General features: G+C 35.7%; 1 protein-coding gene across 3 annotated transcripts in view; it reads right to left on the bottom strand.

Moving 5' to 3' along the window:
- Window positions 1-15026, bottom strand: part of LOC105229131 (diacylglycerol kinase 1) — a 198379-nt gene that overhangs the window by 16530 nt on the left and 166823 nt on the right. For all 3 annotated transcript variants that reach the window (XM_049453422.1, XM_049453424.1, XM_049453423.1), the window contains exon 18: window positions 409-564. In XM_049453422.1, the coding sequence (XP_049309379.1) occupies window positions 409-564 (156 nt within the window). The remainder of the gene's footprint in view (window positions 1-408; window positions 565-15026) is intronic.

Raw genomic sequence — 15026 nt, 5'->3', positions numbered from 1 at the left:
AGCCAACTCTTTACGGCTTACCCCGTTTTTTACACGTATCCAGCTTGTGGCTTCTTGTGAAATGTGTCAGTACCGTTCTTGTTTTGCTTTACTTTCGTTCTGACATTTTTTGAGATTTTCAGGGTGATACTGGAAAAGTTTCGCCTGAAAGCTGGTAGCACTTCACACTCACTTGGCAGGTGCTTAACACTTACTTAGCTGACGCATATATGGAAAAAACATAAATATATGTACATATACTACCTTCTTATGCACAAACACTCAGGGATAACGGTACTTCTTGCTCGTGTTACCTTTTCGTGCGGCTTTTGCAGTCAGTTAATTCATAATTTTATTTCATCTACACACACACACACATACAGTACTTTCACAGTGCGAATTTTCACCTGTCTTCTCCATGCCACTTACCACAATTTCGATATTCTCGTGCAGATTCTTGCATGACGCCGCAAATGTTTCTGAAGTAGCATATTCAAAGTACCACAGCTTGTTTTTCATGCGACTGTTGAATTTGTGCGGATTCTTCTCGCGCTCCAAGTGGAATTTAACGCAGATTGCGGCATCCTGCAAATGAATTAATTAAAAAATGTATAAATTAAATATGATATCCACTTAATGCAACCACTTGAAAAATAGCATTGACATTTTTCTTCAGCATGACGCTGTTTCTCTGGAGACTTAAGAATCATTAAGTAGGTTTTAAAGCAATTTTCATGTTAATATAATAACTTAATAATGTCAAATTCAATTAATTAATTTAACATAATTCATAATTACAGAAAATAGCAGTAATTGTATTATTTTTATATCAGAGTTATGATATTTTTCTGTGAAGTATATTATATAGGTACACAGTCAGTGTGATGAGCTAATCACTCAGTTTTTGAGATATGGATCTGATATTCGGCACACGCCCTTTTCTTCCCAAGGAGCTGTTCATTTGTCGGGACTACTAATATTGGATCACTATAGCATATAGCTGCCATATATACTAATAAGACAAAATAAAATCAAAATCAAGTCCAAACTTTTTTATTTGCCAAGATATCTTTACAAAATTTGGCATAGATTATTATCCAACTATATCATTTACAACGGAACATTATAGTTATAAGATAAAAATGTAGCTGTGAAGGGCATTGTAGCTTCGGTGCAGTCGAAGTTAACGTTTTTTCCTTGTTTATAGTTTTATTCGACTCTTATGTCTTATATAAAATATACAAATCTCTCCGAATGAATCAGATGCTTTAATCTTTAAAATCAAAAAAATTTGAGCCACTTCAAATTATAAATGTGAAATTCTTTATTTCAAAAAAAAAAAAAACTCAAAATCTCTTAGTTTAGTAAGAAGATATTTAAAAATTTGCTTTGTTCGTAAACTCTGTTTCAATTGCATATTAAGTCTATTTAAGAACTTCTGAAGAAAAGTGGTAGATGAAATTTCCAATTTTTCAGAATCAGATCTCGTAATTTCTGCGTAGCTGTTTTCGAAGTTTTTTTTTACAAAAAGCTGTATTTCGACCGGAAAAAATATTATGAGCTTCGCTTAGAAGTTTTTGAAAAATTTTAATAACTTTACTTTTCAATTTTCTTGCCTGCCCACATTTTTGTAAAATTGGGTAGTTGTGCAATTTTTTAAGCTTTCTCCTTAAATTTAATTTCATGACTTTTTGATCTATTTCGAGGTTACCTACTTTTTTAAAAGAAAAAACACAGAAACTTCAAATTTAATGGGGAGTGTTTATTATTTTGCGATAAAACATTCTTTGCCATTTATTTTTTGGTGATTATCTCTTTCAAATGTTGGCGGCTACGTCGCAGATGGCCCATCCTTTAACTAGTGAATGACACGCGGTTATCATGACGCGACTACGGTCGCCATTTACGGTTACATTCCCACCGGCATATTTTTTAAAGAAATATGGACCGATGATTTCAACGACCCACATACCCGTTGCTGTTTTGGATGAAACGGTAGCTCTTGAATCTCTTCAGGTCGCTTTTCGTCCCGAATGCGGCAATTTTGCCTGTTTATATACCCATTGAGCTAGAAATTGGCCTAATCGCTGAACAAAATTGGCTTGAAAACGACGGTTCTTCTTGGAACTTTTCAAGAGCGGCTTCAGTTCTTGGACTAGCTATATTTTGTACGTTTTCAATTAAGATCCGACGTAAAATGCGCCAAGTCGTTCCATACGCAGTCCGAGTTGCTGGGAACGGCGCCAAATCGACTCTCCACGGACGCGGTTTATTCGGTAATTATTTTTAATTTCAGTAAACAAAAAACAGACACAAATTTTGGCAAAATGAAACTTTTATTAAAAGGTCCGCCATTTTGTCAGTTTTTGGTTGTTTTGTCAATAATATCTTCTTAAAAAATATTTTCATTTAATGTTTTTAATGTTTGTAGCGCCATCTACTGTAACATAGCTTACGCTGTTAGCGAACAGGTGTAAATCGAAAAGGAGAGTTATAAACTTTTATTTTTCTTCGAAACTGTGTGTTTTTAAAATATGTACAATATGTATAAATATACTCTTGAAATTTTAAAGCAGTCCTTGTAGTTATTTTTATTTTTAATTCCTACAAATTGCTTTTATTCAGGCTTTCAGACGTGGTGACCCCTTTACCTTAAATTCTGTTCCTTTTTGTAACTTTTACTCTTCACTGAGTGAGTTTTGCCATCTCACATTTAAGATAAAACATAACGTAACATGGCATAACATTTCACTGTGGAATCACAAACAGAGATTCTCGTTAAAACTTATCACTTGTAAAAGTGTAATTTTGCGGTTTACAACTGACACCGAGTTTCAGCAAAAATTTGCATAAGCATTTTATAAACTACGAGTTTCTCTCTCCTCTCTTATCTCTGCTAGTTTGCCATTTGGACATATGAAAACCCGAAATGGGAAAAATTAAATGTTTTCACAAACTTTGTTGTAATCACAATTTGGAAATCATAAAGCACGCACACACATCTCAGGATGCAGGCACAAAAATGGATAAGTTTGCAAACAAAGCAATAATTTCCACTTTGCAATGCGCACAAGTTTCGTACACAAGTGGCGTAAAAATTGCTGAGTAGCAGCATAAAACAATGCCAGAATCTCACAGTTCAGTTGTAAGTGCCTAAGGAGTCTGAGGAGCGCTCATGTATGCATGTGTGGGTTTGTATGCGTGCAGCTACATAAATGATGATAAAATGAATGCATCGTACCCCTGGGCGAATTCACGCAACGAGAAAAGTGTGCCGTTAACTTTTCAACTTTTACCGATTAGCAAGAAAATAGTTCACAGCAAATTGTAATGCGTTTGCGTGCCCAGCTGGAAGTAGTGAGTTAGGCAAAATTTGTATTGCCAAAAAATTGGGTGGAGTTATGTTGCACTTGTTCATTCTAAAACTTAATTATTTAATTTTTAAATATTTGTATAACAAATATTACGAAGAACGGTTGTTATAATAAAGATGTTGGTGTCTAAAACTCTCATCATTTATCATATTATAATCGACCTCTGACGGCGTTAAAAAAAGTGCTCCACTGCTGCAATTATTTCGTTCTCCTCTGTGGATGAAACCTACAAAAAAGGTCTCTTTAGAGCATATTTTCATAAACACTTTTTGGGATGACCTTTAGCTTATTTAGCGAATTTTGGTTTATCTCTTCGACCGTCTGAAAACGGGTTCCACGGAGGGACAATTTCAATTTAGGGAATAAGAAAAAATCACACGGGACCAAATCTGATGAATACGGTGGTTGATCGATGGTATTCATTGCGTTTTTGTCGTTGAATTTGGTCACAATCATGGCTCGATGCGATGGTGCATTATCGTCGTAGAAAATCAATTAATTGTTTTTCCACAATTCCGGCCGTTTTCGATGGATGTTCTCACGCAAATGCGTCAATACGGCCAAATTCATTGACCAATCCACGACTATCGAAAAAAAACAATGAGCAGATCCTCACCTCCAGGTTTAACCGACTCGCGATAGATGTCGAGCTCTCTTGCCACCTCTCTAACACTTGTCTGACGAGCATCGCATCCTTCACTTTTTTTAATATTTTTATCACTTGGGGAGGTCGAAGGTCGTCCAGAGCAATTCATGCCTTCAACGATCTCTCGACCGTAAGCCTTTTCCAACATTTGCAAAGATTCCATTGAAAAATCACAACGCTCTATTGAGGTGTATCGACTTAAGCTGCTGCTGTTAACAAACTGATTCATAGGTCGCGCTCATATTTGGCATAGTAATTAAGGACAGTCCTACCAACTCAACAAAATACATTTTTTGAAATATCAAATTTCCAATGGCATATATATTATTATAATATTTGAAGTTTACCTATTGACTGCTTAAGTAATGTTGTGTTAGTTTTGGGATGGTACGGTTATGTGCTAGGTTTTGTCTATAAAAGCTATCTCTAGATGACAACACTTCGACTTCGTGTTGATAGCTTGAGAAAATGGGAAAAGGGTAACTGTTTTTAGGTGTAAGTTTTGAACATTTTATCTGTTAGGTATTTTTTGCTAAAAGCTAAGGAGTACAAGCATGTCTTTAGTTGCTTCCATTTCAACTCGTAATGTTTGAATAGTCCTAATTAGTTTTATACTAAAATTCCACATCATCGTTCGTTAATTATGCTAACTGTCATTCCCCTTTCATAACAAGGTTTAGTCATAGAAATTTCATTTCGTCGACTTTGAAATCTTATCAAAATGTTTGCTAAGACACAGAAGTTATAAGCATCCTATTTGACTAGGAACAATCAAAGTGCTCATGAGGAAAATTTCAGAGTGGGCAAGTAAAGTTAAGTTAGCAATGCTATGATGCTATCTCACGAAGGAGACATTTGGTATTGACTTTATTATCATGAGAGTTTGGGAAATGCGTACTCTTCTAATGCTAATGAAAATTGGGTTGAGTTAAACATTTCCTCGAACTTTTGAATATTTTGTGATTATTTTCAATCATTAAATTTTTCCTTCTTAATTGTTAAAAAATTGTTTAAGGAGTTTAACAACCTCTTGAGAGTTGATTTCGATTCCTATTACTGAGAGTAGCTTGAGGCATTTTTGTAAAATACATATATGTATTTTGGCAGTAATTCTTCGGAGACCGTAGACTAGCTTCGCTTTCTAATAAATAATATTTGTTTCTTAGTGAATTCATTATCCGTAAAATGAGTTTTCCCATATCTATACAGATATTTGATGTGTAGCGCCTATATATTATCATATCCGCTGCACTTTTTTCATCCAAAATTTCCCACTGGGTATATACGTATTCACCCATGTGCACGAGGATAAGATTCAGACTACAGTAAGGGAACTATGTACATATTTTATGTGCATAAAGAAGGACTATCGCAAAAAGGACTGCCGTATGAAATATGACAGTCTGAGGACTAAAGAACATAAGTTGACTCTTAACGAATAGGTGTAACATGCTTGAAGGACAAAAGCAAAGAAGCAAATAAGGCAAATAAATAAAATGTTGCAAATATAAAATTTAATATATGCTCGGAAGATTTACGAGATATACAAAGAATTAAAGCAGTGATTGAATGAATGGGGCATGCGTCGCACAAAAGAAATGCGAAAATCGCTAAAAGCGACAAAGTGTAAAAGGGAGCAAGCGAGCATTCACTTGGCGAAGAATGGAAGGTTTCAGCTTGGCACGTAAATTTACATGTCTGTATATGGGTATGTGTGTATGTGTGCGTGCATTGACAAAATACCTTTTTATTATGCATGCGGTTGAATTGAGAAATCACTGAATAACGGTTTAACCGAGACGCATCAATAAGGCAGGCAAACATAAGTAGCTTACTTATGCTTTCTCATATAAATTGCGTACGGACGCACACATACGCATACGTGAATAAATCACGTTTGCCATTTTATAAAGTACTAATGAAGCCATCGATTTTGTGGCCTCACTTGGCGGATTGGCGGTCTGCATTTTTTCCGTCGATTGTGCCGATTGTGGTAAACTTTTCACCGCCAATCAATCGGTCATGTTGTAATACAACAACAAACACATTCATATGTGCACGTATATACATATATTTATCGTATTCATATTGTTGTTGTATTCGAGTGTTGTTGTGATAGTGAAACTAGATCACCAGGCAATGATTGCCTTTCGACCGCCATAAAATTGTTTTCCTCTCAATGCGTGTGTGTGCATACCCATCAAAAGCTCTACAGTTTACCGCTAGTCGATGTGTGACAACAGCACTTTGACGCAAAGCAGACGTCGTCATAATCTGGTAGTGCAATTTTATATAAAAATATATATACATATACATATGTATATGTACACATTGTGACAAAATAGTTCCCGAAAATAAAATGCAAAATATTTAATTATTCATGAATATTTATTTTGTCGCCATCAAAGTAATCCCTGCCAGATGTAATACACTTAAGCTAACGATTTTTCCATTCCTCGAAACAATTTTCATAAGCACTTTTTGGGATGGCCTTCAGCAAATTTTGTTTTATCTCTTTGTTCGACTGAAAACGGGTTCCATAACGATGATTGTTTACATTGTTTGCCTATCAATCTCAAAAACCCATGTCTCATCGGCAATTATGATGCTCCCCATGTATGTGGGATCGGAATTCATACGATCAATCATGTCCAAAGAGACCTGTTTACGGTACTCTTTTTGAAAAACATTCTACTTTATCGGCACGAGTCGAGCAAGAACGCTTTTCATACCCAAAATATCCACCAAAATCATTCGAACGAACCCGCTAGAGATATCGAGCTCTCTTGCATCTCTCTAACAGCTGCGTGACAATTTTTAAACACCATACCCTTCGCTTTTTCAATATTTTAATCACTTGAAGAGGTCGAAGGTCGTCCAGAATGAGGTATGTCTTCAGCGATCTCTCGACCGTCTTTCAAGGCTTTGTACCACTCGTAGGCTTGTGTTTTTGATAAAACTTAATCACCGTAAGCCTTTTCCAAAATTCGCGATGATTTCGCATACGAAATACAAAATTTGAGACAAACTCTTTGTTCGATATTTTTGCTCATTGTAAAAATCACAGCGGACTACTGAGGTGTACCGATTTAAGCAGATGTTGTAAACAAACTGGTCGACAGATCGCGCTCATATTCGGCAAAGTAATTAGCAAAATATATTTTTTTGAAATATCATTTACTCGGGGCATTTAATTACAATTTTCGGGTGCTTTTTGTCACAATGTAGTTATGTATGTGATTTCTTCTCAAATATGTATATATATAGTAGGTATTGAAACAAAAATCGGATAAAAGCAACTAGCGGTTTTGTGATGGGATTCGATTGCGGATTTTTTGTGTGTCTGTGAGTGGTTTGCCGTAAGGGATTTATAGTTGCGTTCCTGTATTGCAATGATGTAAGTGTGCTCGCAAAACTTTAAGCTGTGACGCATTGTTGAACTTTTATTAATATGACAACTTTTTGTATTAAAAAAAGGAGAACAAAAATGAGTGTTTTATTTGCTTGGAATATTAATCATAAACTAGCTCAAAAATAAAATTTTTATTAATCAAAATTGTTTCAAACATTTTCACACGTTCGTTGTTGCTTTCGCTCTTTTTAGAAGATTTAATCTAAAAATATTATTTTTAATGTTTTGCTTATGAGAATAATTTTTAACTATTTATTTTATTTTTATTTATAAGTTATGTTAAACATATTAATTATTTTTGCATCATCGTGAGAATTAGTTTTGTTATTTAATTCATTGCGTCTGAAATGTGTTCCTGCTTTTTGTTTTTTTTTTCCAAAATTTCAACGTTTATTTAAGAGGTACATTTACAAAAGTATTATTCAAAATATTACCCATCTGCAACTTTAATTTTTTCCCCACATTTTTGCCAATTTGGGGTTGCCATCCCTAAAGAACTGCGCCGGCTTGGCGGTCAAGAATAAATCAAGCCAATTTTGGATACTTTGTTCTAATGTAAATCGTATTTCAGCGAGGGCATTTTAAATCGATCGAAACAAATGGTAGTCGGAAGGTGCAAGGTCTTGCTTATAAGACGGGTGAGGCACAAATTTCCAGCCTCTGTTTTTCAAATAGTTTTTAAGCGCTCCTGCAATGTGAGGTCGAGCGTTGACGTGATGAAAAATTATTGCCTCGTGTCTAGTCGTAAATTCCAGACATTTTTCGGCACGCCCTTTTGAACCTTAACTCTCAACTCGAGCTTTTCTTGTGATTCGCAACAAACTTCACCAGGTAATGCTGCCTGTTCCTCATCTTCGATCATTGGCGAAATAACTTTTTTTTGTAACTTTTTCGTTGTTTTTTGAAGTTTCATAAGAATGTAAGTTTTCTCCTTCATTAGGTCATTCACTAAATAATGTCGTTTTTTAGTGAAATTTTAACACGTTATTTCGACCCAAGGAATTTTCTAATCTTTTGGATAAGAAATCGATTCCACTCTCATAAAATCTTTGTTCCTGGTAAGCTAAAAACTGGTCCAAATTTTGCAGAGAGTAAAAGTTCAACGGTGCCAAGTCTGGAGAACATAGTGTGTTGCGCATGCCATTCAAGCTGCAAAAGTTGCATGAGGTTCCGCATTGATCAATTCTGCACTCCTTTGTTTAAGTGTTTGAAAGAGAAAACATAAACGTTTTTTATGACTACCAACCATCGAATTACTCTTGCCAACAGGTGCTACTTCGGACTGAGTAGGCAATTGAAAAGTAAAGTCCTCTCTCGACGAACAAAAGCCAAACTCTATAAGTCGCTCATAATTCCCGTCCTGCTATATGGTGCAGAGGCTTGGACGATGACAACAACCGATGAGTCGACGTTACGAGTTTTCGAGAGAAAGATTCTGCGAAAGATTTATGGTCCTTTGCGCGTTGTCTACGGCGAATATCGCATTCGATGGAACGATGAGCTGTACGAGGTATACGACGACATTGACATAGTTCAGCGAATTAAAAGACAGCGGCTACGCTGGCTAGGTCATGTTGTACGGATGGATGAAAACACTCCAGCTCTGAAAGTATTCGACGCAGTACCCGTCGCAGGAAGCAGAGGAAGAGGAAGACCTCCACTCCGTTGCAAGGACCAAGTGGATAAGACCTGGCTTCGCTTGGAATATCCAATTGGCGCCAGGTAGCGAAGAGAAGAAACGACTGGCGCGCTGTTGTTGACTCGGCTATAATCGCTTCAAGCGGTGTCTACGCCAGAATGAAGAAGCAAGATTGACAATGCCGAAATGGTTTGCGATAGTTCATCGTTTTGAGAACACGATCTCTTGCGTTTTACATTCTTGTAAATAACCCACTTTTCATCGCCAGTAACAATGTGTTTCAAATATGAATCACTTTTTTGAGGCAGAAGCATCAACAGCCGGAGTGCGGAACTAGCTGATTAAGTGTTACTTCGCCGGATTGGTAAGAGACTTAAGTCTCCTCTATGGCACCGTGATAGCTTTCCAGTTCTCAGTAGACTGACACATTTAGTTTCATCGTAAAACTACCCCCGAGTGTAGTTTTAAGTTTTTCCCTTGTACTTAAAAAGCGAGGATAATACATGCTCAGTGTCTTCAGAGCACTTTGAACATGTTAAACAGTTCGGACTAATGCCGTGCTAGAATCTGTATATGTAGTTTCTAGGGCAAGCATAGTAGAAATTCAATTCCCTATGTCGTCTGTCTATCCACGAATGGATATCGGAAATCAGTCTGTGGGTCTCACACTCCTTTTTGGAAACACTTTCCTAAATTTTTCTGGTATGAGCAATCAGTTCATTTCAGTTGCTCCGGAGGTCATCAAGGTGTTAAGCCACAAAAAAGTTGTCTGTGTATGCAATTAATGCAACGGCATTTGATTGCTGTCTCATCAGCGTGAAAAAAAATTTTCTGGTTTAAGGAACTTTTTATAAATCAGCTGTATTATACCAGATGTTGAGAGTGAAGTTGGTTGCGAAAAGACTCAATAAGATCTGCGAAGCCATACGATTTGGAAAGACATTTTAAAGAAACAGGAAGTCCTATTTTAAATAGGTGCTTGTGGTTAGGCCAAATACCATTTCTTGTTTCATAAAGAACAGGACAGCCGCTTTCAACCTGTTAATACAGATATTGGAGAAGTCGATCTCAGGTATTATTTATGAGAACATTTGCGAATATGAAGTCCCAATATCTGTTTTTATACTACAAGTGATAATATTTAGCCCTTATAATGGCTACGGTGAGTTCCATTTTATGTGCCTACTATAATTAAAATCCAATTTACATATAAACAACCGAATACTTAAGTATTAACAAAAATCTTTTGATTAAATTTTCCTCCAAGCATTGCCGCGGGCAAAAACAACATTTTGGCTTATCCACTTGTATACTTTCACGCTCTTTGTTTATTTTATGCGACTTTGATGGTGAGCCGTAAAAGTATTGTGCTTAAACGGCAGAACAGGCATTTTCGTGACTATATGTATGTGAATAGATAGAAAATATATACAGCCGTGCTTATGTGTAGCGCCAATTTCAACTGTTAACTGCTGGCAAACACTAAACACACACCCAAACATATATGCATGTGTACACTTACACTCACACATACAGAGAAGCATTTAGGCGCATTTGTATGCACATATCAACCCAAATGAGATTGCTCATTTTGTAGTAGCTGTCGCTTTGATGCAAACGCACACACTCGCTCACACACACACGCATTCGTGTACATGTGCGAATCAGTGATTTTGCTGGCCATTTACTGCCGCGCACATTTGGCCACATAAATTCCTATTTGCCGCGAAATGTGTTGATTGTAATCTGGCGGATGGCAACGATGCCATTTTGGGTGCACAAAGGCGTTTGTGTGTGAGCGCGCCTAAAAGTATGCCACATCATTATGCGAACGTGCGTTCTTCTTTTGCTCAATGAGGGGGCGCCCGTGCTTGTGTTTGTGTGCTTGACAGAAACAAATGGCTTTGCTACTTCACTTTCTGCCTATTACATGTGTGTGTGTGTGTGTGTGAGTGTTTGTATGTATTTGTTAGTGTTGACTATGTGAATTTATGCAGAGAGAGCGCGTTGTGGGGCAATGACTTCACTTCAGTGCTATAGCGCTCACTTTAATAGCTATTTTATTTGAGTTTATTGCAAGCGGAAATGGGCGGGAGAGAGCTTAGATATATGTATGTATATGTATGTATGTGTCTATGTAAGTTTCGGATTATAGCGGAATTAAAATTAAACTTAATGCTAGAATGTCAGCAATAGTTGACAGTTCGAAATGGGTTACGGTAATTCAACGAAGTTACATACATATTATACCGTTAGTATATACATAAGTATATGGTCCTCCTTTTATTTCGCTTAAATGGAATTTATTGCCAACTCGAGCAAAATCTCTCTTTAAGGAATAACCACTGCATGGTGCAAAACTTTTCGTTGACAGCCATGAAGTGGATATGGACTTAATTTTGGCAAGTAAAAAGTAAAGCTTTTATTTTTGTGACAACACTTTTTATGTTAGCCAACAAACAAGCCACTAGAAGCAATTTTTTCTTTTATTTGTGTTTACACGTGTTTATTAATGCATAACGTAAGCAAAAACTTTTTCAATTTCAAATTTCAAAGGAAAACAAACAAAAACATTTACTTCGGTTGCACCGAAGCTATAATGCCCTTCACAAAAAAAAATTTCATACAAGTACTTAGTTTTCATCCGTCAGTTTGTATGGCAGCTATATGCTATAGTGGTGCGATCTGAAAAATTTCTTCGGAGATTATACCATTGCCTTAAAGAATAATTCATGCAAAATTTCGTGCAGATATCTTGTCAAATAAAAAATTTGTTATACAACGACTTGATCGTTTGATCGTTCAGTTTATATGGCAGCTATAAGCTATTTTAATCCGATAGCGGCGTTTCCGAAAAATTAACAGCTTCTTGAAGAGAAAAGCACGTGAGCAATATTTCAGATCGATATCTCAAAAACTAGGAGGTGTATATACAGAGTTATATAGCTAAAGCGCTTAAACTCTCCCTCTTATCATTTAAATAAATACTTTATAGGGTCTCCTACGTCTCCATATAACTTGTACCGGGTATAAAAATAAATTCAAACCTATTATAAAGACACAACACTGCTTTTAAAGACCCTTAATGCCACTCCACAATAAACTAAACGCGGAATTTGCATGCTGCGTGCTTCTCGATTTGCCGATTAATCTGATTTCGTCGTAATGAGCGGCATAACCGAAGCATATTAACAACGTGTCGCCGAAAATTGAAAGCACAAGCGCGTTCAACGTTAATAAAATACTAACCTAATAGCTAGAGCAACAACAATACTGTGTTTATAATGGATATGTAAATGTATGGCAAATGTTTGCGTGAGCGTGTGCGTGTGTGTAGGTGTTCGCGTAGGCCGCTAATACAATTTGGTCGCTCATAATATGCGCAACAAGGAAGAGCAACCGCGACATGAATATTAAATGCGCCTAAAAGCATGCTATGAAATTTATTACGACAGCATGAGGTGCACAGTGAACATAATTTGTGAAGAAGATTTTTTAAAGTTTTTATGAAGACTTCTAAAAGAAAGCGCAACACTGAATTTATGAAAAAAATTCTTAATGTGTTCAGTGAAAACTTTCAATATGAGCTACATAAGTACTCCAAGAATGTTATGGCAGTTAGATCTTACTAGAAAACTTTACTTCTAAATATTTGTGTCATATTTGTTCTACAGCTATCCAATCAAGAAATATGGAAGCAGAAAACCGTTTGGACACCTGATCAAATTTGACTCGGACTGGTCCATTTAAGTTGTACGCGCAAACCGAATCAGTTTTTTTCTTAAAATTGCTACAACTTGTTGGTGAAGGTCCTGTGGTTATCGAAACTTGTTCCTGTTATTCGTCAATCCATCTTTGTTAAAGTCAATAACATAGAAAAAGAAAAAATGTAGGGGTTTTTTGTCAGTCCGTGCCAAATTTGATCAGGTTATGAATCCTATATTCGATAGAAAACTGTGCTTATTAGTTTATATGCATCACTATCATGAATTATAAGTTATGACTTATAAATTATTAATTATGAATTTTGAATTGAGACTTAAGATTCGGAATTAGGGATTATTAATTAAGAAATAGGAATTGGGAATTTGGAATTAGGAATTAAGGATGAAGAATGAAAAAGGGAATTAATGATAGAAATTAAGAATTAAAAATTAAAAATTAAGAAATAATTATATATGAAGTATGAGCTATAATTCAGAAATTATTAATTAATAGTTAAGAATTTTTCGGCCTCCTTTTATCCTCTTCATTCTATAATTGTTTAGTGAAATTTTTTATGAAAAATAGGTCAGAATGGTTTCTACTGCTTTATATTTAGTGAAGAATTAATACTTTATAAAAATTTAATTTTAATTTTTAATCGACTAATGCTAGTTTTGCATTAAGGTATACATTTCATTAAATATGTGTTTTTAATTAAACAATTTTTACAACCTGCTGCGTTCTTAACAATTAAAAATACTTTAAATTACAATTGGCGCTCATTTTAATTTATTGCTACTAGAGCTAAAGGTAAATATTTTTTCCATGGTAACATGCGCCACTCTTAAGTTACCGAATACTTGCGTATTAATGAATGTCTTGCCTCCATTTAGGCGCTTAAGCAAAAACCCAAAGCAAAAGAGGTGTAGCTTGTCCCATAGCGGCGACGCAATTTCGCGCTGACAGAGAATTAAACTAAAGTGTAAGGGATTTATTACATATATACATACTATATACTGGTATTTGAGCATGTTGGCATGAAGGTGTGTGGGCCATGCCAAGAAGTTTAATCTAATGAAGGCATTTAATGATGCCTTCTGCTTAAAACGAAACCAACGCAATCGCAAACACAAGTGAGTGTGCAGCAAACCTTGTTGTTATTAAAACTCGTCACGAAGTTGTGTGTGGTCGCTCATATACGCGTGTGTATGGTTGTCTGCCTGTGTGCGCTTTGTCGCGGCGTTGGCAATCATAATTATTATATTAATAATAATCATAATCCAGCGAGTTTATTTTGTACAATATAAGACGATATGACTACATAAAATATGACCGAATGAGGGCAACACTAATAACAATAACAATAACGACAATATTAAAAGTGACGCCAAGGCAACGCTGGCGGTCAAAGTGTGGCATGACAACCTCGACAATTGAGACTTACAAGCGCAATGATAACAGTGCATAGTTAGAAGAAGTTGCGTACGCTTGCAACATACTTATTTGTGGCATAAATTAATTAATTTTCGATGAAGAGCTACGAAGAACTTTAAGAAGTACCATTAATCAATGAACAGAGGTGTGATTCATCATTTTAACATAATAATTTGTATGTCAAAAATTGATTTCATTTTCAATAATGGCGTAGAGTGCTCTTGACAGCTTTAAATGTGAAGATTTCAATAAATTCAAAGTTTTTGATATAAATGTAGGTATCCTGATTATTTTAACCTTCCAGAGTGATTTTTTAATTTCTTATATAAAATATGATTGGCGAAGTTTCTATCGGGGATGAACTTTATCTCACAGAATTTGGTACAGAAGAGGAAAAGTTTTCACTGTCTCTCTAGATATGTTATTAGTATTTTTTGACTTCGAGTCAGAAAAATTATGTAGTACTACTCATATCCCCCATTCTTGAGAAACATTCAAAGACTTTCTTTTAGTATAAAGTAAGCCACCGTAAAGGTGAAGGCTTTTAGGAAACCATGATAGACTCCTTTAAGCTGCTTCTAGAAATTACTTTATAGTTAATATATAATATGCCACCATCGAATGTCCAATTCAACTGTTTAATCTCTCGTAATTCCTATTAAAATTTTCACTTAAATCCATAACAATAATATACACCACCACCATAGTCTTCCTTCTGGAAGCATTTCAAGCGAGAGGGATAACAAACAGCACAACAACGCGAGAAAAAACTGGCAGAAACAAATAAATCCGCTTAGTGAAAGCAAAAGTAATGGCGACGTAGAAACTCTCACACAA

Source organism: Bactrocera dorsalis, chromosome 3, assembly GCF_023373825.1.
Source record: "Bactrocera dorsalis isolate Fly_Bdor chromosome 3, ASM2337382v1, whole genome shotgun sequence".
In the NCBI taxonomy this organism is placed as follows: domain Eukaryota; kingdom Metazoa; phylum Arthropoda; class Insecta; order Diptera; family Tephritidae; genus Bactrocera; species Bactrocera dorsalis.
The sequence above is the reverse complement of the archived record's forward strand: the minus strand, read 5'-3'. Positions and strand labels throughout refer to the sequence as shown.